General features: G+C 35.0%; 3 protein-coding genes across 10 annotated transcripts; all 3 read left to right on the top strand.

The window, feature by feature from the left end:
* The first annotated feature begins 579 nt into the window (after nucleotides 1-579).
* Nucleotides 580-3,307, top strand: LOC120090962 (cytochrome c-type biogenesis CcmH-like mitochondrial protein). Of its 6 annotated transcripts, XR_016524524.1 has the most exons (6): nucleotides 780-920; nucleotides 1,028-1,208; nucleotides 1,967-2,098; nucleotides 2,193-2,446; nucleotides 2,587-2,647; nucleotides 3,080-3,307. XR_016524524.1 is itself a non-coding variant. In XM_039048693.2 (4 exons), exons 2-4 carry the CDS (start codon nucleotides 1,065-1,067, stop codon nucleotides 2,394-2,396), a joined length of 480 nt encoding a protein of 159 aa, XP_038904621.2. In that variant the 5' UTR covers nucleotides 580-704; nucleotides 1,028-1,064; the 3' UTR covers nucleotides 2,397-2,850. The 6 variants fall into 6 exon arrangements, 3 of the variants coding, with proteins under 3 accessions (XP_038904621.2, XP_038904620.2, XP_038904619.2); XR_016524525.1 differs by lacking the exon at nucleotides 2,587-2,647; XR_016524523.1 differs by lacking the exon at nucleotides 3,080-3,307 and having other exon boundaries at nucleotides 2,587-2,850.
* A 939-nt stretch (nucleotides 3,308-4,246) lies between these two features.
* Nucleotides 4,247-7,619, top strand: LOC120090960 (protein PLANT CADMIUM RESISTANCE 8-like). The gene is made up of 4 exons (XM_039048690.2): nucleotides 4,247-4,728; nucleotides 5,518-5,589; nucleotides 5,704-5,916; nucleotides 7,327-7,619. The coding sequence occupies exons 1-4, from the start codon at nucleotides 4,497-4,499 to the stop codon at nucleotides 7,407-7,409; spliced, it is 600 nt and encodes a 199-aa protein (XP_038904618.1). The 5' UTR covers nucleotides 4,247-4,496; the 3' UTR covers nucleotides 7,410-7,619.
* Nucleotides 7,620-9,283: 1,664 nt separating this feature from the next.
* On the top strand, nucleotides 9,284-23,144 carry AAE13 (AMP-dependent synthetase and ligase family protein). 3 transcript variants are annotated; one of them, XM_090307050.1, is made up of 18 exons: nucleotides 9,714-9,854; nucleotides 10,152-10,265; nucleotides 10,715-10,884; nucleotides 11,282-11,440; nucleotides 11,606-11,804; nucleotides 11,889-11,977; nucleotides 12,109-12,180; nucleotides 12,283-12,333; nucleotides 12,422-12,529; nucleotides 13,190-13,288; nucleotides 13,519-13,611; nucleotides 13,744-13,821; nucleotides 20,867-20,971; nucleotides 21,319-21,409; nucleotides 22,267-22,340; nucleotides 22,462-22,641; nucleotides 22,745-22,798; nucleotides 22,879-23,144. In XM_090307050.1, the coding sequence occupies exons 3-18, from the start codon at nucleotides 10,735-10,737 to the stop codon at nucleotides 22,921-22,923; spliced, it is 1,647 nt and encodes a 548-aa protein (XP_090163176.1). In that variant the 5' UTR covers nucleotides 9,714-9,854; nucleotides 10,152-10,265; nucleotides 10,715-10,734; the 3' UTR covers nucleotides 22,924-23,144. The 3 variants fall into 3 exon arrangements, with proteins under 3 accessions (XP_090163175.1, XP_090163176.1, XP_090163177.1); XM_090307051.1 differs by having other exon boundaries at nucleotides 9,796-9,854; nucleotides 10,206-10,265; XM_090307049.1 differs by lacking the exon at nucleotides 10,152-10,265 and having other exon boundaries at nucleotides 9,284-9,854.
* The last annotated feature ends 2,358 nt before the right edge of the window (nucleotides 23,145-25,502 follow it).

Here is a 25,502-nt window from a genome sequence, read left to right as displayed (position 1 = left end):
TGGATACCCCCCAAGACGACATCTTCTAAGACTTTCCACTGCTTTGTTTAGCACCCAAGGATTTTATCAACATGGCAAAGTCATGACATAAAACTTCATGATTTTATTTTTTGTTTCACCCAAAAGGCCTCATATAATTAATTGTTGATAGTTCTTCTCTCTTATATATCCAAAATCATCCTTTTATCTAGCCAATAATCGCATTCCGAATACCAACATACATGCATAATAAACTATAACTTGCATTTTGATATAATATGCCATAAAAACCTTTAACCTCTTGATAGCCTACATTCCACTAATGTGGAAATATATTATAATTTTTTGTTGTTTGTAAACTAGAGTCTTTTATCTATCTCAAGTACAATGGTTACATTTTTTTTTTAATACAATGGTTACATTAAAAAAAATGTAAAATATATATGAAACTTTTAAGTCGACATCTCAATTTTGAGAAAATATGTGTGTAATTCAAGAGTTAAACACAAAGTTAAACAAACAAAAATAACTACTAGAAAATCATATTTTTTTTAACTTACAAAAGATCAAACCATATACTGCTAATCTAAATAGGTAACTCTACACTCAAAATATAGATTTTCTAACTCCAGAGACATATTAACTTTAAGCTCTAGAACTGAAATAGTCCCTCGAAGGTTAGATGGCCTCACCAAAAGTCCATCTGAAATGAGATTCAACACCATGTGAGGCTTCCAGTTACCTCTCTTTTCATTCTTAATCCGACCCTTCGTTTATTACTTCTGGGTTTCATGTTTGGGCTTTCCAATGGACCTTGTTTTATTGCTTTTCATGGCCCTTTTGTGCCTTATTATTGTATTAGTTCTGAGTAGGGTTGATTCATGCGAAACCCCTCCCACCGTACTGTCCTAACGAGAATTCATCTCTTCCAGCCTTGGATTGTAATTCGTAACTGGAATTTGATCTATTGTTTTCTCTCTGACGTGCTCGGTTTTATGAGAGGTTTGTCTTTAACTTGATGATTTCTTGGTATTTTCTTCCGTTGCAGTTGGGTCAGAGCTTAAGGTGTCACAGTGTCTAAAAAAATGGAGACTGATGAGGATGCTGTGAAAAAAACCCAGCTGGTGGAAGCCCGAGCAAGAAATATTAGTCACAATGTTAGGTGTATTGAGTGCGGTAGTCAATCCATTGAAGATTCACAAGCAGATATTGCCATTCTCCTCAGAAAGGTATCACTTTTTAGATGAACTCCAACCTAAACAATTTAACTTAGATTCCCTTCTCTCTTGTGCAAAATTGCCTCTGTTTCCTCTTTTTAATCATGAAAAACAGAAAAATGGTTAACAGTTTTCTGATTAAAAGGTCTTGAAGAAGTGTAGTTATAAAAGAGATTATAATGATTATTCACTCCAACAAGTAAAAGAAGAGACGAGGCTGTCACTGAAGTTCTAATGATTCTTCTCGAACCAAATAATCCAAATAACTAGCAAAACTATCTTAATAAAAGAAAATTCTAACTTTTCAATGGGGGCATTTGCCAATTATACTTTGAGCCAGAAATCCTCCACTCTCTGTGGCAAGTACCAATGGATGTTGAAAGTTTCGCAAAAGATAGTTCATGTAAAGGGACAATGTAATATTAGCTGATTCTCTATTTCATAATTTTATTCTCGTAAACTCTCTTAGTGTTGGTGTTTTGATGCAAGAATTCTTCCTTTGGATTAGTGGATTACCTTCAAAATAACCATCTATGTTGCCAGCCCCTCGGAAATTCTTAAATGATGCATATTTTTTGATAACTCCATTTGATCACAATGCATCTTATGTCATAATGATGAATTAAAAAAACTGATTGACCAGATCTTGAATCTTTGCCACATAACGATTTCTCACAGATTTGTTGAGTTTCCTGCCAATAATTCTTGGATCAATCTTGTTTTGCAATAAATTTGCTTCATGTTGGGTTGTATTTGTTATATAACTATAGCTGATCCGTGATGAGATTCGGTCTGGGAAAACGGACAAGGAGATCTATAAAAAGCTTGAGAATGATTATGGGGAGACGGTTCTTTATACCCCAAAGTTTGACCTTCAAACTGCAGCATTATGGCTATCACCGGTCAGTTAATATGTGTAAGAATTTCATGATTAAGTAAATAGTTCTGCCTGTTTCTTCTAATTTTAATTCTAAAATATGTTACACTTTGGAATAGGTGTTAGTGGCTGGTGCTGCTGCAGGAGTATGGGCTTATAGCAAGCACAAGCAAAGGTCTAATGTTCACATCATGGCTTTAAATCTAGTTAGGGGTGTTCCATTGACCCCTAAAGAGAAGCAAACCATGTTAGATCTCCTCTCACCTTCGCCTTCTCAGAGAACCTCTTCTTCATGGTGGAGGAGGAATTGGCGTAGGCAATGAGGCAACTACTCGTTATTCCTAGCTCGAACAATAGTTCAAAGAGTTTCAGAGTATGTTGAAGATCTATAAATTAAATTACAAATATGAAAGCATTGCAATTTTGTGTACTGTATACTCAACGATGGATTTATGATTACTTTTGCTAAAAAAAATGTTACTAATATTGTGCTCTGTATTGTGATCTTTGAAGGGAGAGGAAAAACAGAGTGTTTAGAGGTGTAGATAGGGACCCTAATGACATCTTGTTCTTGGTGAGGTTCTATGTTTCGCTTTGGACTTTGGTTTCGAGAACTTTTTTGTAATTATTCCCTAGGTAATATCTTACTTAGTTGGAAACCCTTCTCTAGGGGTTTTTTTTGTATGTTCTTGTATTCTTTCCTTTTTTTTCAATGATTGTACTTGTTTATTAAAAAAAACATTGTGAATATGAACTTGCACCCTACAATTTTGTTTATATTGATATCTTTTGGCTAGTTTTAGATGTCACCTACTTGTATTTGGATTATTTGATTGCCATGAAGATAAGAAAATGGTTATCTTTTTGCAGACAATACAGTTAATGGGTGTATTAATGGTTATATATATTCCCAAGGTTACATGTGTTGAAAAACTATTTTAAGCAGAAATATTAGTATTTAAGTTAGAAGGTATGCCAAATTCATTCTTAGTTTGAGTTTTGGCAGCGGTAATCAGATTCCTATGATGTAAGACATTTGGACAAATTGCTGAAGTGATGGATGGTGGAGAATTGAGTTAGTTTAGAATAATTTAGTGTCAAAACTTTCATGTTGGTAACAATAAGCCAAACATTTTATGGAACAAATTAATTTTTGTTCTTCAAATTTTGTAATAGTATAGTCTCTATTATGAACAATATTATTAAGATTCAATGGATTATCCATTTATTTCAAGTTCTTAGGGCACTGAGAAGGAAAACCGCACAAAGCTCCCAATTCTTTAAATTTTCATATTTCCATGGTTTCTCTTCTGGAAACTCACCAAGTTGTATGGAGTTTCGTAGGGATGGCTTAAAAAAAGAGTTCAAATGAGATTTGACTCACCCCTGAAAACTAATGTTATATAATATTTTGATGATATCATTGTTGGAGTATACTATCATATTTGACCCATGATGCTTTGAACTATTGTTCGCTTTCATTTCTTCCTCATTTCTCTTTTTCTTTCCTTTGTCAGTTTTCGCTCTCATTTCTCACTCTTGTTTCTCGTTCTTAGTTTATTGCTCTCATTTTCACTCCTAATTTCTCGCTCTCACTTTAGTTTCTCGTACTTACTCTTGTGTCTCATTCTTAGTTTCTTGCTCTCGTTCTTGTATTTTGTTTTTAGTTTCTCGCACTCACTCTCATGAGAGGAAGGACTGCTAATATTTTTTCATCATGAAAGAGGAAACAAGGAAAAAAACGAGAGTGAGATCTTAACGTACATACACAATGATTTGTTTTGGTAATTTCACGTTGATATGATGTAAGCAAAAGATTGAAAAAAAAACTTAGTTTTAAAGTGGTGCATATTCTATTTTGAGTTTGGGTCACCGTACAATTATCTCCAAGTTCCAATTTTCTTTTCAATACTAAAACCCCAAAAGACCATTCAATCCTTCCATCCATTGACCTCAAGGCTGAAACCATGTTAGATAAATGTGCTGTCATAGGCAGATTCTTGCTGAAGGGAAGTCAGGAAGGGCTGCTATGTCAACTATCCAACTGGTATCCATTAGGTCAACGACGAACACAGCCACCAAAATATTTTTGTTACTTGGATCTGTCTTCATTTAAAAATCCATGTATATCCAATCATGCATTCAAAAAAGGGGGCTTTGCTGTTTTTTCATCAGTCTTGAAGAAGAAGTAGACTACTAGTAAGTCGTCCCTCTCCACCTTTCATGATGTTGACTTCAATTTTAAACGATAAACTTGGTTGACCCAGCTCTTCATTCTTAGTTTTCTTCCCTTTGTTTTTTATGATTAGTGAGTGGAATCATACACATTGAAAACTCTCCTTAAAAGACCAATTTTCAAAACACATTGCATATTGCATATTGAATATTCATCTTTGGGTAGATTCTTTTGTGCTGAAGAACAGATGGATAGAAGCTCAGGTAGTGGTTATGGTGGAAATGCACAATCTGCTCAACCTGGATTTTCAGGTCCAAGGATGTATGAAGCAAATACAGGTAGCCAAGGTACTAATTATGGTGGGAATACACAATCTGCTGAAACTGAGTTCTCAGGTCCAACTATGTATCAGCCAAATACAGTTCGTGGGACTGTTTGGAGTACTGGATTGTTTGATTGCCATGAAGATGAAACAAATGGTTAGTTTTTGCTCATAATTCAGTTATGTATGTGTCTAAGGTTGTCTGTCTACTTTGCAACATTGTTTTAATGTATTTCTGTTGTGTTTTAAACTTGTCCATATACTATTTTTTATGCTTGGGTTCATTGTACGGATGATAAAAAATTTGGGCCTAAGATTAAATGTCATACTTTTCGAAATTAAGGCTTTTTCTTTTTTGTAATTTGCTTACGTCATATCCCGATGAAATTACCAAAATGGAATCTCACGAATGTAAATGGCAGGCGTGAATGGAGAAAGGGAAAATTAGAGAGAAAAGGAAGAGGAAAAAAGAAAATTAAGGATAGTTTAATAATTTTGGCCGATGAAGTAAGCAAGAGGGAAAATTTCTTAAGCTTCAAAAAGTGGGACAAAAACCATTTTGGGTTTTTTTTTTTGGGGGGGCTTTTTAACAATTATCTCTTGGTTGGGTTCTTTGAGATAGATAGATGATTTTGAGATAGAAGAGGGTTCTTGTGTTGGGTTGTTTGGTTAAAATACAATTTTAGTTCCTAAACTTTAGATTGTAATAATTTAGTTTATATCATAAAAAATATTGGCTAGATTCATTGAGATTTATTATGTATGCAAATTGCTATGAAAATTCTCCTGGTATGGATTAAATGGTTAAAAAAAGCTCAACAACAACAAAATTGTTATTTTCATTTTTTAGTTAACTGTTGACATTAAAAATTCTCGTCTACTAGTATATCATCTGAAGATTCCAATTTAGAGTGTATGGTTTAACACGTTAGTTTCAATTTGGCAGCGGTCATGACAGCATTCCTACCATGTGTAACATTTGGACAGATTGCAGAAGTGATGGATCAAGGAGAATTAAGTAAAATCTCCCTTTAACCTTTTCAATTCCCTCTGTTTTTATAATATGACTACTAGTCAAGATCTTTATATCTTGCTGCCTTCACTTATAATATCAAACTCATATTCATTGCAGCCTGTCCTTTGGGAAGTCTTATATATGCTCTGATGATGCCTGCTTTGTGTTCACAATGGCTTATGGGCTCAAAATATAGAACAAGATTGAGAGAGAGATATAATTTGGTAGAAGCTCCATATACTGATATCATTTCTCATGTGTTCTGCCCATGTTGTTCACTTTGTCAAGAGTTCAGAGAACTTCGGAAGAGAGGACTTGACCCAGCTTTAGGTACTTATAAATTCTAATTCTTTTACTTTTCCATTTATAAACTGAAGAATTCATTGAAGAACTTTGGTAAACATTAGATGTTTAAAAATCAAATGGGGACTCATTTATTTGTTAAAACAACATTGAAGTCTACCATGATATGCATAACCAATCACATCTTGGGAAAATGGGTAGGGTTGGGTGCCTGTAATTGCTACAGTCTTGACATTGACTTTATATAGGTCTTAAAAACTGTAATATGTGAACGAGTCTTCTTGCAATTCACTTCTATCAAGTTACCAACTACCAACTAGCTTGTACCTTTGCTTAATAGCTTGAGCATACTATCATTTTTGTCGGGTCCAAAAACATGCATTTGATCGTTGAAAATCAAATTTGATGGTTTGTAACTCGTGTTTAAATGTCTAAAATTAATTTTAGATATTAAAGACGTGTTTTAGTAGGGGTATTCAAAAAATTCGATAGACCTAAAAAAACCTCTAACCCTTGTGGTTTAGGTTGGGTTGAGTTCAAATAAATGAAAATTTTATGGGTTGGGTTGGTTATGGGTTCACCTAAAATAATCTAACCAACCCGAACTTATTATTAATTTTAAAAAATATATATTTTTTAAACTTATTATACAATTATATATACATATATTTATTTTAGTTTTATTTAATTTTATTATTTTTTCGATAATTTATTTTTTAACAACTCCTAAAAATAGTTTTTTAACACTTTGGAAAGAAAATTTTTGTTAAATAAATTGAAATTGAATTTTATTATTAATTCAATATATGAAAATAATTAAATCAAATTTTTACCTATTAACATCTTACTTTTTTAGAATAAAAATTTAAATAAATAACCTGAATAACCCATATCAACAAAATCCAAATGTTTCATAGTTAGGTTGAGTTGGGTTCATCTTTTAATAAGAGTTATTTTGATTGAAAAAATTTACAAATCGAACAATTGTAGTTGGGTTAAAAAAATCTTTCAATTCAATTGAACCCACAAACACCCTTATGTTTGAGAGTAATTTTCAACGTGACAAGAGTAATTTAATCATTTCAAAATCACTCACAAATAAAATTAACGTACTTGACTTGTGCCAAAATAAGTATAACCCAACTAACATAGTACACTAGCCTTATGTAAGTGTAACCCTATTATTCTAAAACTATGTTTTAACCTTACGATTTTACTTAAACAAGATTTGTTTTATAGGTTGTACCACCGTCCCAATGAGTTGAAGGAAACAAAAATTATGCATTAGGGTTTACACTATCTTAAAAATATACATATCCTTTACTGTTTACCATCTTTTTTCTTCCCTTCTTTAAAGGGTCTATTTTCATTTGAAAGATATAGTTTGAGATTTTATTTCCTAGTTAAAAATAGTTTACCAAACTTGTTTGTGTACAGGATGGAATGGAATTTTGGCTCAAAGACAAGCAACACAACATGAAACAATGGAAGTTCCTCCTCCAAGACAGACCATGTTTTGATTAATCAACTGGAAAACATGTCGAATTTTCTCAACCGTCGATTGTGTGTGGTTCTCTTTCTATTTTCTTCTTTCCTTTTCTAAGCTTTTTAATTTGTTTACTTACTATAAATGTGTGTTTCTTCCCCACCACCACCACCACTCCATTCTTATAAATGTATTTGAAATGAAACCAAATTTTAATGAAAAGTTGATCAAACATTTTTTGTTATGTTTATTTAATTTTAGCACCTAAATTTGAAAAGTACCACCCTTTAGAAATATTATTCTAGACTGTTCGTAAACGTTTCAAAACAACAATTTCAGTTATAGAATATTGGGTGAAAATCGTGATCTAAATATTGTCACACCATTTTAGGTTATTGTCACTTTTTAGGAAAGATATGATTTTTTTAAAAATAAATAAATAAATAAAATGCCAAGTTTGTGGCTACTTGTGGTAATTTAACCTATTTTGGCTAAATAGATCAATTAGTTTCTGAAATGGACTAGGTCCTTAATCGTTGAAAATCTATTTTTTTCTTAATGTAATAAAGATTATCAATTAAGTTTTGTAAAATTGATTAAGAAGATTTTCAAAAAATAGAAAAATAAGGAAAATTATTTATACAAAATAATAAAACTTAATCTTTTTTTTATAGAGGTTAATAGAGATGGATAAAAGTCTATCATTGATCCGATAGATACTGATAGAAATCTATTCGTATTTATTGGTGTTTTTTTTACTATTTACATATTTTTTCAACATGTGAAAATTTTCCAAATGATTCATAAAAGTATCACTTTTCTTTCATTAAAATAATCAATGCTACCAACCATATAATCCACTCAAACAAAACCCAACGATGTAATTGTTTCCCTTTAAAAACAAATGCAATTATTTCAAATGACATCGAAATTATATTTAATGTCGTTTATTTTTATTAAAACTTCAAAACAATATAAATTCACTCATTTTATTTTTTAAAAAAACATGAAAATTAATAAAAATAAAATTCATTCAGCCAATATAATTTAGTTAAATTTGAATTGACATCATTTAAGGTGAATGAATTGACTAATAACCATCGAGATGCTCATTAACTCGTTGAATAACTTGGTTTGTCAAGAAGCTATCCAAGTGTAGGTGGAGTATGAAATTTTTTTTTTTTTTTTTTTAATGGATGATTTTAGGACTCCCATTAATTTTAGGGTTGGATGGATAGTTTTTCGGATGCAATGGTTGCTATTAATTTTCATTTTAATCCATTTTCTCCCTCCGATTTGGAGGATGAAGTTTGTTTTTTTGGATGATAATCTATTCGTTTCGGTATCATCTACTCTTCTCGATTGATTGGTGATGTACGTCTTTTTTTTTTTAAATGTTCTATCAAATTTCTTTCTTCCAAGAAGGGGGAAAAAAAGAATTGAGTGACAAATAACATTGCAAATAAAATTGAACAACATTTAAATGATACAATTATGTTATGGTTGCTAATTTTATATTGGAACTTGTTTATATTAGATGATGTAATTTTTTTATATTTTATTGCACATATATACTTTTCATATTGTATGCCAATAGATATGGACCATTTGAATTTTGAAAAAAAAAATAATAATCCTAAATGTAAACTCGATTGATAAGTGGTAAAGTGAGTTTGACCTAATGATATTGGTATAACGTTTCTATCGGGGTTCAATCTCCTACTTCACAATTATTGTACTTTTTTTTTTAAAAAAAAAAAAAAAAACTCTATTGGTAAGTAAGGGTCCAATGATTATTTATTAAAACTCCATTAGAAAATGATTATTCAGAATAATCTAAAAATAGAATTTATATTTTCTTCCGATTCCTCATTTGTTGATAAATTGAAGCAGCACAGTTACAGTTTCATAGTTAACAGACTGATGTCGACCACCGATCAGTTATAAACTTGAAAAAGGTTCCTTTTCTCTTTATTTTTCGAGAAAGAAACAGCTTTCATTTGCAGTGGGCATCTTAAATGAGCAACATTTGTTAGCGGTGGCTCAAATTGATTACTTTGATAGCGATATCGACGAACGTCTTGATCCGCCATTCACGAAGCCCATTACTTGAATTTCCAAACCGCAAAAGTCGAGAAGCAAAATCAAAACCCAAAACAGAAACCCCAAACGGCCAATTTATTAGCCATTTACCAGCTCCCACATGATTAATTTTTCCGCCTACCATCTCCATAACCAATAACATTATTGTATACAAGCAGTTACCACTCACCGACATTTTCCCCTTCTTACTTCTTAACTACCTACCCTTTCTTCATGAACTCTTCTACATTTAATAACCTCACCTCCTTATTTACTCGTATTTGTCATCTATCACTTCCCCCTTCTCATTTGATTGCAATTCGATCGACTTCTGCTTCCTTTCATCTTTGGAGGAACACTCCCCAGCTCTGTTTTTCACGTTTTCGTCTGTTTTCAGGTGAATTTTCTTGCTTTTTAGTTGTTTGTTTATTGTGGAAAAACATAAACAAATGGGAAATTTATGTTGCTCTTTTTCATTTGGTTTCTGGGTCATTTTGAAAGTTTTTCTACTTATTTGATTTGGGAACTGTATTTTTTGTTATTGTTATGTGGGTTTGGTTTTGGAACTCGTGCCGTTCATTTACTCTGTCACTAGCTAATTGTAACTTGTTTGTTCTTATGTTTTTGGGATGAGTTGTTGTATCGTTGACTCTTATTTGGGGTGGAACTATTGATGGGTTCTTGTGTTTTGAAGCGAGGAAAATATTGGTGTTCAACAAATGACTGTGGTTATAATCCTCTTCAATAGGAGACTGATCATTCTGCTATGACGATGGACCCACTTTGGTTCCGCCACTTACCTAGCGCGGTGAACTCATTTTCTAGTTTATGGTTAAAATGATGGTTGTAGTAGATAGTTAGAATGTATAATTGAAGCTCAATCATGCCATTGCTACTATTCAATGACTATAATCTCCTTAAATCTGAGACTATTTATTCAGTCATGACAATTGATCCCATTTTGGTTTCCTCTCACTTACCTAGCTTGGTGGGGCTGGTTCTTTAGAGTATGGTAAAAGATCATATTTCTGTTAGCTTCCATGAATGTATAGCTGAAGCTCCATCATGGCATTTCTACAGTTAACTTTTTAGATAGTGAAGAACTTAAGGGATCTAGTTTTGTGGTAATCTGAATGAAGTTACATGACATCCGTTAGGTTCCACCAATTTGGAAGTATAGAAGTTAGTCTTAACTGTTTTGCATAACTGTTTTACCTGTTCTTATTCTGATTATTGTTTTCTCCTCATGTTATGCAGTATTAAGTTCTTATACCTTCATGGAGGTGGTCAAATCAGCTGCAAAGCATGGTTCGACTTGTCGTGAGAATGTCGCTATTAGAGCTAACCAGAAAAGTCATAGTTACATACAACTGATCTCATCTGCACTAAAGATATCTGATCTTTTGACTAGCAGTAATCTACGAACTGTATGTCCACTTTATATGGTGAAATCTGAATATGTTAGTTTGATACTGTGGTCTTTGCTCGGCATATTTGTATTAAGAAGTGAACCTTTAGTGATTGTTGTCATGAGATTGTAGTAAGCAGAAGTTCTAATTGATATCTTATGATGTGGAAGATAAAACATCAAAACATCGACATGGTTTGATATTGAACTTCAAAGTGTAACATTTTTTTTGTTCCGAAGAAAATGCCACTAATGGATTCATTGAACTAGATATATCATTGTTTTGGTGCTTGAGGAATGACTAAACTTGTAATTCTTGCTATGTTTTCTTTAAGTATGATTAAGTGTACCTTTATCGCTTTTTAGACAACTTTGAATCACTTAATTGATTCATAATCTTATTAAATGGTGTGAAGGGACATGCGCATCTTGGTGGAGCTAAAATTGGCATTGTAGCAAAACCCTCGGCTGAATTTCTTGCTGGAGTGTTGGGAACTTGGTTCAGTGGAGGCGTTGCTGTTCCACTTGCACTTAGCTATCCAGAGGCTGAGCTCTTACATGTCTTGAATGATTCGGTTTGCTTTTGCCTACCCTTCTCATTACATTTTCTCCCTTCTAATGTATTATTACTGGAAAGTTCTACTTTGATTAGTTTCATCTTAGCAACTATTTCTATTTTCCCTTTTATTTTTACGAGTGGGGAAAATTGTAAAAGTATTTAAAAGTTTACTCGACTGTAGGAGGTCTCCATGATACTGAGTACTGAAGATCATGTTGAATTTATGCAAAGTGTTGCTGCTAAAACAGTTGCAACAGTTTCTCTTATTCCACCTGTTCCTCATATTTATTCAGAAAGGAATTCTCATGATCAATCAACCGATATAGAAGTAGATGCAGCAGATGCAGATAGAGTTTTTCAGGGGACAGTAGAGAACTTGAGTAAGATAGAGGATTGAATAACTTTGTAAACTTATGGATTGTACCCATCAAACATGTTTTTTATTTCTCATTTCAAATGTGCAGGTGATGATCCTGCATTGATAATTTATACCAGTGGTACAACTGGTAAACCGAAAGGAGTTGTTCACACTCATAAAAGCATCACTTCACAGGTATGGCATGTTCATATGTCTGTGATAAATTATGATTAACAACCTCACTTCACAAAATTAATAACAATGTATTGAGGCCTAGCATTCATAGTTGATATTAAATCTTTTTTGATCCTTTGGTCTAATTTCAGGTTCACACATTGTCAAACGCTTGGGAATATACATCAGCTGACCAATTTCTGCATTGTCTTCCCCTGCATCATATCCTTGAATTATGTTCATTTTTTACATTATTGCTTTAATTGTCTTATTTCTGCAACTTAAAATAGAGTGGAAAATTGTTGATGTTAACTAGTAATGCACATGTTCATGGGCTGTTCAATGGCTTGTTAGCTCCTATCTATGCAGGTTCCACGGTAAGTTAGCTTTAATGAGTTTTCTTTGTAAATTAGGTTGTTTTTTTGTCAGCTTGACTTTGGTTTCTTTCTCATGTTTCCAATCAAGGTTGAGTTTATGCCAAAATTTAGTGTCAGTGGTATCTGGAAAAGGTGGCGGGAATCATATCCGTCCAAGAGTTCTAAGTCTGATGATGCTATAACAGTTTTTACCGGGGTAAGCAGTCTTTATGCTGAGTTTGCATGCTATTTTTCTTGTGATACTGCCTAGATGGCTAGATTTTAAATACAAAATACATGCTAAAGCTTACCAAACACAAGCGCTATGAAACTTAACACTCTCTCATATGATCCAATTGGCTTGCTTACAATGATCGGCTGTCTGACTTAATGAATTAACTATTTTTTGGTTATGCTCTTTATTTTACATGTTTCTGTCAATTATTTCAACATTAATGAATTATTATTCTTTTAGAGGTTAAAAAATATGCACATTGGAGCATCGTAATGATAGGAGTGCTATTAGGAAATAAGTAGAGTATTAAGGGCATATAAGCAATTAGTTAAGAAAGTGATATTAAGAACAAAAAGCAAGTGATGTCAATATTGGTGAGTGAATAGAGCTTGAGAGTTGATAGTTTGTTATAAATTGAGGGATAGGGGAAGGGAAAAGGCCGACAATATTTTGGTGAGTGAAAAGGGCTTGAGAGTGATCTCAAGATTGGGAGGGTTCAAGTACCTCTAACACTTGAGTTTATCTGGTAGTTTCATTATCTTTTATATCTCAATATATTTGTGTTCCTATCACATTATTCATATTAAGAAGTTCTTATATATATTATAAGTGTTTTCCAATCAAATATCCGTGGATGTATAGGTTCCAACCATGTATGCTCGATTGTTACAAGGTTATGAAGCAATGGATTCAGAGCTACAGCTTGCTTCTGCCTCTGCTGCAAGACAGTTGCGCCTTATGGTGAGTTTGAGGAAAGAAAGGCTTATGAGATATTTACATAATTATGAACAGTTCATTTATCAAACCCAATAATGGCATCTTTGGGGGTTTTAAAATAGTAAATGTCTAGTATAGTAGGATAATTGACTCCCTCTACGGTATGTTCTTTGGTCTTTCTAACATCTTTTAACTGTGACCTGCTACCAAAGTTCCCTGCTTCTGTTCCTAAACTTTACTCCCATCTCCTTCAGATGTGTGGCTCTTCTGCACTCCCTCCTCCTATCATGAAACAATGGAAGGAGGTAACTGGCCACGAACTTTTGGAACGATATGGTATGACCGAAGTAAGTGAATTTAGTTTGAGAATTTATTCAGGTTGTATCCAAGTGACATCACACCATTTTATTTCTTTTCATTTTATTTTTTATTGCTAGAAAAAGCACTAAAATATTGTCTTCTCAATTATGCTTTTCTAGTTTGTCATGGCAATTTCAAATCCTTTAAATGGTCAGAGAAAGATTGGAACTGTTGGCAAACCCTTCCCCGGCGTTGAGGTTAGTACTGCCCTTTTACAAAATCTGGAAAATGTTCTGAAAATGGATTTCTTGCTCATTCGAATGTTGTCTTCCTGTATCAACTTCTGTTTTCTATTTCCAGCTGTCCTAGCGAATTAGAATGTTACATTTATGGAGAGAAATAAATTACTTGCCAGATGTTCCTCCCATCCCAGAATTCATCTAGGAAATGTTAGTCATATATTATATCTTTTTACGATATCTCACAAAAGTTGCAAAAGTATCTTCTTGTTAGTATTTATCAAAAGAGATGGGTAGTCTCAAGAAGCCCTTATCAAGGAGGCTCCTTAGGAAAGGACAAATACCAAATTCTTATTTTATTTTATATTATTGTTTTTGGAATAAGAAACTAACGTTTCTTTGAAAGAAATGAAAGGATATACAAGGGCATAAAAAATAACAAGCCCAAGAATAAAAACAAGCCCCAAATACAATAATGAAAAAGGGTCCCCAATCCAAAAGAATAAGGCAAGCTAATAATTACAAATTCTAGGAAGGTGTTAAAGCTCCTTCTTTCAAAGATTTTGAAATTCATTCCCCCAGCACTTGTTCATTTTTTTCACAGAATGGCCTACTTAGGCACTGATGAAGGAAGTTTGCACAATTCCAATTGGCACAATAAAAAAGCTAAAGGTCTCAGAATACCACCTACCTAGAAGTTGTATGTTTGAATATTTGGGTGAGCTTAATTAAGGAAAGCCTTGATGTCTACAAAGTCTGGTTTTGGAGAGAGCATGGACTTCTAAAAGAGGAAATAAAAAGGATGGAAAAAAATAAAATAAAATAAAAAACTAAACATGTTGCATCTTGGTATAAGCTCCTATCATAGAAAATATTGCAGTCGTGTAGATAATAAAAGCATGCATAGTCATTTATATTAAATAGTATTAACGGGTGTTGTGAACTTCTGTTAATTTAACTGCAAAGATGTAATAAGGCCGTAAACTGGTGTTTGTTAACCTGTGCATCTGACAAATGAGATGAACTTTCTGCCATCCTTTTAAAGTCATAGTGAAAGATCTACTTACCATTGGATCGTATACACTACTCCTGTGTTAGACCACCCATTAAGAATGTTTTTAACAGGGGAATGTTGGTATTTATACCTTCTTCTGTGTTAAGGTTAGTTATCTTGAATTTTGTATATAAACTGAGTTCTTGGAGGAGAGAGCAGCCCTCTTAGTTGGCTGTAGGTATGTTGTGACTCTGTATTTCGAACCTGTTTCCCCTGTATTTTGGTTCTATTAGCATATCTGAATATCCTTACAAGTGTTATCAGAGCCATTTGAACAACTTGGGGAGGTGGACGGAAATGACGCAAAAACAAATCGAAGAGCGGTTGAGTGCAACGGAGGCTGATATCGGGAGTATCAAACAGGAACACCATAGGTTGGCAGCACCGGAGAAATCGGTAGAGAAAATGTATTCCCTACTTGAGGAAATACATGGAGAACGCCGTCATCCTCAGGGTCCATCAGAGATAGCCGAAGTCACCACTGGCAAGAGGAAAACTTGAACAGAGGAAGAGTCAGAGGAGAATGATGATGTAGGAGAAGGAGAGACCTCCCAACTGAGGGAGGGATTGGAAGGTAAGAGAGGATTAAGTTCAAAAAGCTAGAGATGTTGGTGTTCAATGGGAAGGATCCGGATGGATGGTTCTTCCGGGTGGAACATTACTTCCAACTACACCTTCTGACTGAAAAGGAAAAACTAAAAATAGCGATTGTGAGTATGGAGGGAAAGGCGTTGAACTGGTTTTGTTGGGCAGAAAATCAAAGGAAGTCCAAATCGTGGAGGGAGTTGAAACAAAGGATTTATGACCATTTCCAACTGCATCAGAGGGGAACGTCGTGTGCCCGATTTTTGGCGATCAAACAAGAAGGTACGGTTGTAGAGTATGTACAGAAATTTGAAGAGTTGTCGGCCCCGTTGCCGGACTTGGCAGAAGATGTCTTGATGAGCACATTTACAAACGGCCTAGACCCGGTGATCAGAGTGGAAGTTTTCTCCATGAGGCCCGTGGGCCTAGAGGAAACGATGGATGTGGCCCAATTAGTAGAGGATCGGATTCAAGCGGCCCAATCGTCCCAAGGAATGTATGGGAAAGAATGGAAATCGACTAAAAAACCAATGGCTAAGAATACGGACGGGATAGTGACGCATACTGTCACGTTGGCAGAAAAAAAATCCCTTCCTCAGTCCCTACATTTGGAGCGAATCGCTGAGACCCTCAGTTTCGCAAGCGGACAGACTCGAAACTGCAAGCTTGAAGGGAAAAGGGTTTGTGTTATCGCTGTGATGAGCCGTTCGGCAAAGGCCCTCACTGTAAGAAAAAAAAGTTACGTTTGTGTGTGGTGGCAAACGACCTTGACGACACGGAGATGGAGGACGTCGTCATGGAGGATCGCATGCTAGAAGTTAGCCCGGCGGTAGAACTCTATCTGAACTCGGTGGTGGGACTTACCTCTTCGGGAACGTTTAAGTTGAAAGGGGTCGTAGAGGGTCGAGAAATCGTTATGATGGTGGATTGTGGTGCGATCCATAACTTTATTGCTGTATGCATAGTGGAGCTCCTCAACCTTCCCTTGATAGAGACGACAAACTATGGAGTTATTCTGTGTTCGAGGGAAGCCATACAAGGCAAACAAATGTGTAGAGGGGTCACTATCAACCTACCGGAATTGACGTTCGTAGATGACTTTCTACCGTTGGAACTGGGTAATTTAGACATGGTTTTGGGCATGCAATGGCTTCGTAAGCAAGGAGCGATGACGGTGGATTGGAAGGAACTCACCATGATGTTCACGGTGGGAGAGTTGAAAGTGGTGGTCAAGGGGGACTCGACGTTAGCCCGCGTGGAAATTTCATTTAAGATGTTAGCCAAGACGTGGCATCTGGATGATCAGGGGTTCTTGATTGATTTTCGAGCCATGGGAATCCCACGTGAAGACCGGGAACTCATGCTCATAGACAGCATAGCGGAACTCTAGCTCGAGCTTGACCTGTTACCGGCAGAGTTTGAAGATATGTTCAATATGCCCGAGGGGTTATCGCCAGTGCGACATATAGACCACTGCATTTAGTTAAAAACAAACACTGGCCTGATCAATGTAAGACCCTACCGCTATCCACATGCACAAAAAACAGAAATAAAAACGTTGATCGACGAGATGATGACTTCAGGGATCATACGGCCGAGCGTTAGTCCTTTCTCGAGCCCCATGATTTTAGTAAAGAAAAAAGATGGGAGTGGCCGTTTTTGTGTAGATTATCGAGCGTTGAATCAAGCAACGGTACCAGATAAGTTCCCTATTCCCATGATCGACGAGTTGTTAGACGAACTCAATGGTGCTTGGGTTTTCTCCAAAATAGATCTGAAATCGAGATACCACCAGATACGTGTGCAATAGAAAGATATGGGGAAGACCGCATTCAGAATGCACGAGGGCCATTATGAATTCCTCGTTATGCCCTTTGGGTTAACCAACGCCCCGACAATGTTTCAAGCACTCATAAATCAGGTTTTTCATCCCTACCTCCGTAAATTCTTGCTCGTTTTCTTTGATGATATTCTGGTGTACAACATTGACATGGCAACACATCTGGAACCTATGAAGTATAGATACTTCATGTGAGGTAAAGAATCAGTATCAGACACGTATCAGATACCGATACTTCCAGATACTTCCCAGATACGTATCTGACACGCGATTTGACGTATCTATACTTTTAGATACTTTCCAGATACATATTTGATACGCGATTTGACGTATCTATTTCTATGCGTACTTTTTTACTTTTTAAAGAAAAAAAACAAGTAACTTATCTAATCTTTCCCAATCTAAAATTAAGCAACCTATTTAAAAAGCTCACTACTCGAGTCCAAAACTAAAAGAATAAAAAATAAATAACGGACCAAATCCTAGACTAGAATCATCTAATCTCCATCTTCACATTTGAGTCCCCACAAAGTCCACCAAAATATAAATCATTTGGATATCTTCAACAATAAGTTCTTCGTTTATCTTCATACTTCTCTCTTTAATATTCTTCTTCTTCTTCTTTGCAATATGAGTCACTTTTCTATTGCATTTTATTAACTATTTTACTTCAACATCTTAGATGTTGCTTTTTTTGTATTGTATTTCAGTGTTTGTATTCTATTTTGTGCTATTGTTATTAACTTGTATGCTAAATTTATCTATATCCTAGATTTTTTTTAAAGAAAAAAAATGTATCTTCAACGTATTAGTATCCTCAATTTTTAGAAATATATGTATTAAAAAAATATATAAAAAATAACGCATCCTTAGACGTACCCGTATCTTAGTTTTTTAGAAATTGACGAATCGCCGTATCTGATCGTATCCGTATCATGTAGCCGTATCTATGTCTATGCTTCATAGTCTGGAACAATTGACGATGGTTTTTTGGCTCCTCTGTGAGCACTGTTTGTACGCAAATAAGAAGAAGTGCCAGTTTGTGAAAGATAGAATTGAGTATCTAGGACATTAGGTTTTAGCCAGAGGGGTGGAAGCAGATGAGGAAAAAGTTCGTGCCATGGTGCAATGGTCCATTCCACGGAATGTGAAGGAATTGAGAGGATTTCTAGGCCTAACCGGATATTACAGACGCTTTGTGGCCAATTATGGGGCCATAACCGCACTGTTAACACGATTGACAAAAAAGAATAGATTTATTTGGTCTGGGGAGGCTACCAGGCATTCGAAGCATTAAAAGAAGGCCATGATCACCTTGCTCGTTTTAGCTCTACGAGATTTCAGCCTTCCTTTTGAGATTGAGACAGATGCCTCGAGAACCGAACTGGGGGCGGTTCTATCTCAAAACAAGAGGCCCATAGCCTTTTTCAGCCAATAATTATCGCCGGTGGCCAAGGAAAAGTCGGTTTACAAGAGGGAGTTGATGACTATAGTATTGGCCGTGGAAAAATGGCATCATTACCTCTTGGGGCATCAATTTACAATGTACACCGATTAGAAGGCTCTCAGGCACATACTTGAACAGCGAGAAATTCCATCGGGAGTTCAGAAGTGGTTCACCAAGCTGATGGGTTACGACTTTGAGATTTTCTACCGTGCAGGGCTTGAAAACAAGGTTGCCGGCGCTTTATCGTGGATATACCTCACTACTGAATATCATTGCAGTACTGTCTTTGATTGACTTGAACGTGGTCGATAAACAAGTACAGGAAGATGCAAAACTGAAATCCATCTTCTATAGGGTGGTGGACGATAGTGACAGTGTGCCACGTTACACGGTGCGCCAAAGGAGGTTATTTTGCAGAGGGCACCTTGTTCTTTTGCGAACTTCTCGTCTATTACACTTTCCATGATTCGGTTATTGGTGGCCATTCGAGACTTAAAAACATACAAGCGATTATCTGATTGTATTGGGAAGGAATGAAGTCGGATGTGAAGAGGTACGTGGCCGAATGCGTGATCTGCCAAAGAAATAAAACACAAGCCCTTTCTCTAGCTGGGTTATTGCAACTGCTGCCCATTCCCAACCAGACATGGGAAGATATCTATATGGATTTTGTGGAGGGTCTGCCTTGCTCGAAAGGATACGACGTTATTTTTGTCGTGGTGGATCAATTGAGAAAATACGCACACTTCATAGCCCTTTCCCAGTCATACTCTACAAAGACTGTAGCCATGTTATTTGTGAGGGAACATTTCCGGATGCAGGGGCCCCAATTGAAGCGAAGTACAATGTATCACCCTCAGACGGACAAACAAACGGAGATAGTTAACAAGAGTTTAGAGCCCTATTTGTGTTGTTTGTGTTGGGAGAAGCCGAAGTCCTGGAGTGACAATTTACCTTGGGATGAATATTGGTACAATACATCATACCACACGTCGCTCAAAACTACTCCCTATCAGGTATTATATGGGCAAGCTCCACCCCTGGTCATATCATACGGATAGTTAGAGAGAATAGCAAATTACTCGGTTGAGCAATAGTTACAGACAAGAGATGAGGTCTTAGTGGCTATGAAGGACCATTTGAATCACGCACAAAATCAAATGAAAAAATTTGTTATGCCCATCGTCGTGATGTACAATTTGAAATGGGAGACTGGGTCTATTTGGATACCCAAAAATGACTCAAGTACTTGCTGCACTTCCTGAGAAAGAAGTCGTCTTGGTATTGGATTTGCTCTTCTGTTAGCATGAACATGAATTAGATTCTATTTGTCTTCTTCTATTATTAAGTACAGTTGGTACCATTTCGAATTCGCCCCTACCGCCAAAAGTCTGTAGTGAAGAAATGTTGCGAGAAGCTGATATCGAAATTTTTTTACCCTTTTCATATTATGGGACGAGTCGGTGAGCTAGCATACTTATTGGACCTGCCGTCCACAACCCAAATCCACCCAGTATTCCATGTCTCTCAGTTGAAGAAGGCCATTGGGAGCCACCACGTGGTGCAGTCGGATATATCTCTCCTGAATGATGAATTAGAATGGATCCTGGAACCGAGTAAAGTCTCTCAGATGCGTTGGAATGAAGTTGAATAGGAGTGGGAATGCCTCGTCGAGTGGAAGGGGCAAGCAGATCATGAAGCAACATGGGAGTCCCATGCATTATTCAAGCAACAATTTCCAAATTTCCACTTTAAGTACAATGTGGTTCTTCTGAATAGGGGTAGTGTTAGACCACCCATTAAGAATGTTTATAATAGAAGGGGTAAAAAAGATTTACACCCATGGTAGAAGGGTAGAGGGCTGAGCCCAGTAGTGCTTGTAATAGGAGAATGTTGGTATTTATACCCTCTTTTGTGTTAGGGTTAGTTATCTTGAATTTCGTGTATGAACTAAGTTCTTGGAGGAGAGAGCAGCCCTCTTAGTTGGCTGTATGTATCTTGTGACTCTGTATTTCGAACCTGTTTCCCTGTATTTTGGTTCTATTAGCATATCTGAATATCAATAGTGAGGTAGAAACCTTACATCCTATCACTACGCTTTAACGTTCTTTTATATGCTTTACTCTGCATGTGTTAGGCCAAGATTGTTGCAGATGATGGGAGTACTAATGATTCAAGCTTGGAGGGTGAGCTGTGTATTAGAAGTCCTTCAATGTTTAAAGAATATTGGAAGCTTCCCGAGGTAGGTAGAATTGTAGAAATATGAATGACACCATGTATTGGGTATTATTCTTATATGCCTGAAATGCACTAGTTATAGAATTGAAGAGAATGAATCACCTAGGTTAGCAGAGCTAATTGGTCGGAGGTTTAAATCTTCCACTCCACATATTTTTTAATTCCAAAAAGGAGAAAAAAGAAAAATCGTGTGGCAGTTCAACTGAAGAAGTCCAATTAGTTTGAAACTTCCATTCTAGCATAAAATCTTCTCCCCTCACTTGCACCTTTACTAAAAAGAAAAAGAAGAAAGAAGAAAAAAAGGAGGAATTGTAATTGATTCAAATAAATCCTGTGATTTTCTTTCTGTAGGTTACCAAAGAATCGTTTATTGATGGTGGTTTCTTCAAGACTGGAGATGCTGCTAGACTTGATGAAGATGGTTACTACATCATACTAGGACGTAAGTTACTTATAACATACAAGTGGTTGTGCTTCGATTTGTAAGATGCCTGCTTCTTCAAGTGCTTAGCCAATATGCTGCGTTTCTAGTTCATAGTTCATAAATTGGCTGCTCTACTTTGTAATCTTACCAGTACTTGTCAGCTCTTTACACGCTCTCACTTTTATAACCTGTTAATCAGATGACATGTTTTATGGTCGGAGCATGTGATGAAGTAATGAATTGATACCTATTAGACAATAGCAGTATCTTCTACCTTGTTGAATAAAGCATGCTTCCTTGCGGGGGCCTGAGAATGTCACGGGATCTTTTGGTGCTCCATCTTTGCTAGTCCTATAGGAGTAGGGTGGTACATGCATCTGACAGCTAGAAGTTGTTAACAAAGCATTTCAGCGATGTCTTTGCATGCTCATACTCATATCACGTTTGCAATCATTAACTTTATGAGCTTCAAGCTCTTGCCAGCTATTATGTGCATATTTTAGTACATTTGACTAAAACCTTCCTAGTTGGTGATATGCTTCCACGTTCACAGGTGACAATAAACAATAGAATTGACATGTAAATTTGTATACTTTTAGATAAGTATATCCAAAGTGGGTAACTATGACAAGGAATTCAGGTCCCTTGTGTGCGATTTTGTGTTGGTCATAACTCTCTTGATAGTGTGAGCCATCTAATACCGGCAACATGTTGTGGGGTTAGTCTCAACATCTAGAAAAATTTAATTTGACATTCTCCTTCTATTTGTTTAGAACTTGATAGTCTGAAAGACCGTTTTGAAGTGTTTGTAATGATAAACGGTCAAGAATCCATGCCATGAGTTGAACTTTTTTCTTCTTTTGCTGATGTTTCAGGTTTGAGTGCCGATATCATGAAAGTCGGGGGATATAAGTTATCAGCGTTAGAGATCGAATCAGTGATTTTGCAGGTAACTCCATCGCCCCTTCTATTCTCTCTCTTAAGAAAAGTGAAAGACAACGCCCACACCTACCACAAAATGGGAAGAATAAAGAACATGAAATGACCACCAACTAAATCACTTTGTGTAGCATCCGTCTGTCGTAGAATGTTGTGTGTTGGGATTACCAGACAAAGACTATGGAGAACGTGTCTGTGCAATTATTGTGCTTCAGCCTAACACAAAAACGACAACGCCTGATGAGTCCAACCCTACTATGAGCTTAGATGAACTCCGCACGTGGGCTAAAGACAAGCTTGCTCCATACAAGGTAATTCAGAGAGGAGTTTTTAGTTATTATAACTGTCATTTCTATGTAAATACGTTGTCAAGGCAATCTGATAAACTTATAATAATACGACACACTTTTCCAGTTACCGACCATGTTATTGTTGAAGGACTCGCTGCCTCGGAACGCAATGGGAAAGGTCGGTTGCATTTTCAAGAGACATTGCTTCCCAGTCTTTTGTTCTGTCTGATTGAGATTGAAACTTCTCTTGAATTGCAGGTCAACAAGAAAGATTTGAAGAAGAAGCTAATAGCCGAAGACTAAACCTATTGGACAATTTGGACCTACCGGTGATGAAAAGTGAGGCATAGACAAATGTTGTTAGTAGTAGTAATAGTATTGATTATTTGATTACTTGTAATTTGTGTTATTAAGCAATTATTTAGCTTCAATAATGTATACCATTCCTAGTCAACTGAAAAAACAAACAATGGTTCTCTATTGAAACTAGTTGATTTTGGGAGTGAGTTGCAAAAGTTCAACTACCTTTTTTTTTCCTTCTTTCTAACCTTTGAGTTCAACATGTGAGATGTGAGGTAGAGATATGAATCTTTGATCTTTGGTCGATGATCTCTTTAACCAATTGATAGAAAATAGTTAACAAATGAAGAAATTTGGAAGTGGACGTAGTGTCTATAAATTTAATTTTCAAAAACAAAAAACAAAAAACGAAATAGTTATCAAATAGAATCTTAATTCTTCATTTCTTAATCTTGTCACTTAAAAATATAATAAATATCGAAATAGGTCTTGTAAATTCTGGTTCTTTGTAATGGTAGTAACTGAAAGGGACCGTTAAATTTCTTAATATAAATACAAATACAAACTTAGGATTATTGATATATATCATAATGGGAAAATGGCTTAAGCTAAAAACCTTATAAAATATTATCTATTTAAACACGGGGTTATTTAAAAGTCAAGATGCTTTAACATTTTGCTTTGTTTATTAGCATAATTGGAAAGAATCGTATGAAATTAAGTGGTAATGTAGCGGCCAAATCCATAGTCAAGTAGAGGAAATCCATTCGAGTACTCTTCAAAAGAACAAATGTTCTATTACAAAGATAATCAAAAGCTCTCGATTATAACCCTAGATTGACTATTTATAGCCTTACAAGAAAATGAGATAATTAACTAATTAATTCTAAAATACTAATTGAACATTAATTAATCTAAATTAACAACCAAACTAAATGTTAACTATAATATACTAATGGTTATTTAGCTAAAAAATGAGTGATATGGAAGAGATATGACGAAAGCAAAATTTAACAGAGAAAGCTATAATATTGCACAACTCATGTGTGATTTTGTTTTAGTCATATCTCCTTCGATGTAAATCTATTTTAGCTAAATGATTAGATATAATCCTATTTCAGCTAAATGACCACTCGTTTTCTTACATTTTTTTCGTGTTCTTTTTAACCCTACTTATGAACTGTGTTAATTAAGAAATTGCGTAAAATGGCCAAATCAGAACACCCAATTGAAAAAAGATGGTAATATTTTGAATTATCTTATTTATGGTCAAAACGTGATGTAATTAATTCTCCAATTATGCCCCACATCTGACTCTTCCATTAAGTACGACTGGTACATCATTTTTAAACTTTGAAAATTTTGTTGGAATTTAGTTTTTAATTAGATTTATATTTTAATTTAAAAATTCAATGCTGATATATTATTTTCAATCTTGAAAATTAAGTACTGCTGGTATATTATCCCCAAATCTTGAGTCCTCAACCCCCCGGTATATTATCCCTCAAATCTTGTGTAATTTTATTTATCTTTTTAAAAAAAACTTTCAAAATTATTTTTAAATCTTTATTACTATAAATAAAAGGAAAAAAACTTTTAGATTGTAAATCAATTCATATTTTTTCAATTCTCAAAACAATTGGAATGTGTCCATGGTTATTTCTTAAACACTTGTTTAAATTTGTTTTAAAATCTTAAAAATGTTGACATCATTTTGGATGAAGATGATTCAATTCTAAGGAGATATCTATATCAACTAAAAGAATTGGAGATGGGTCAAGGAGAAAACACGATGCAAGTAAAGTTGCTAAATTCTATGCACATGCCAAAATCTTCCTTTACATATTTTTTTAAACTTATTTACGGGTACACTGTATTTATACGATTCGATTCGATGAAGATATTTAAGTACATCATATTTTTTGTATGAGATATATATTTATGTAGTTCAATATTATCTTCTATTATTTATAAGATTTAGTATGACAATGATTATAGCTATTACAAGGTATTGTATAGGTATATATGTGGCTTCATCTACCAAAGCTTAAGTTCTTTTTAATATAAGGCATCGTGAAGTTTGACAAAGAGTTAATTAGCTCCATTTAGTATAATGTATATGTGTGGCAAACTCTCTAATGGGTTAAGTTCTTAAATAATACACTATAATCATAGGGATTGATAACAAGTGTATGTTTGTCCTTTTTTAGATTTTAAAAAGCAGTAGATTTAGGTATTTGGCCATTTCTTAAACTGGAACTATTTTGATTTTTTTTTTCTTTTTTTTTTAATATCATCCTAATTTGACCCTTTATCCGGTCGACCCTAGGTTGATTGTACTAGGAATTAAGGCTGATGATAAAAAAAAATGAGAAAAATAATTTCTTTTCGCATATAACACAATTCAAGAACTTGCGAAGTTTCACCTAGCCATAGGGTACTAAATTGGTACCAAGTCCAAACCATAGGGGAGTAAATTAAAAACTATACCCGACCTATAGAAATTAAATTGAAACTTTTAAATACAAAATTAAATTTTGCCCAAAACTTTAGGTAATAAATTTGTAAATTAACTTACATTA

The sequence above is a fragment of the Benincasa hispida genome, chromosome 11 (assembly GCF_027475165.1).
Source record: "Benincasa hispida cultivar pf3 chromosome 11, pf3_genome.v1.1, whole genome shotgun sequence".
In the NCBI taxonomy this organism is placed as follows: Eukaryota; Viridiplantae; Streptophyta; class Magnoliopsida; order Cucurbitales; family Cucurbitaceae; genus Benincasa; species Benincasa hispida.
Note: the sequence above shows the minus strand (reverse complement) of the source record. Positions and strands in the feature narration are given on the sequence as shown.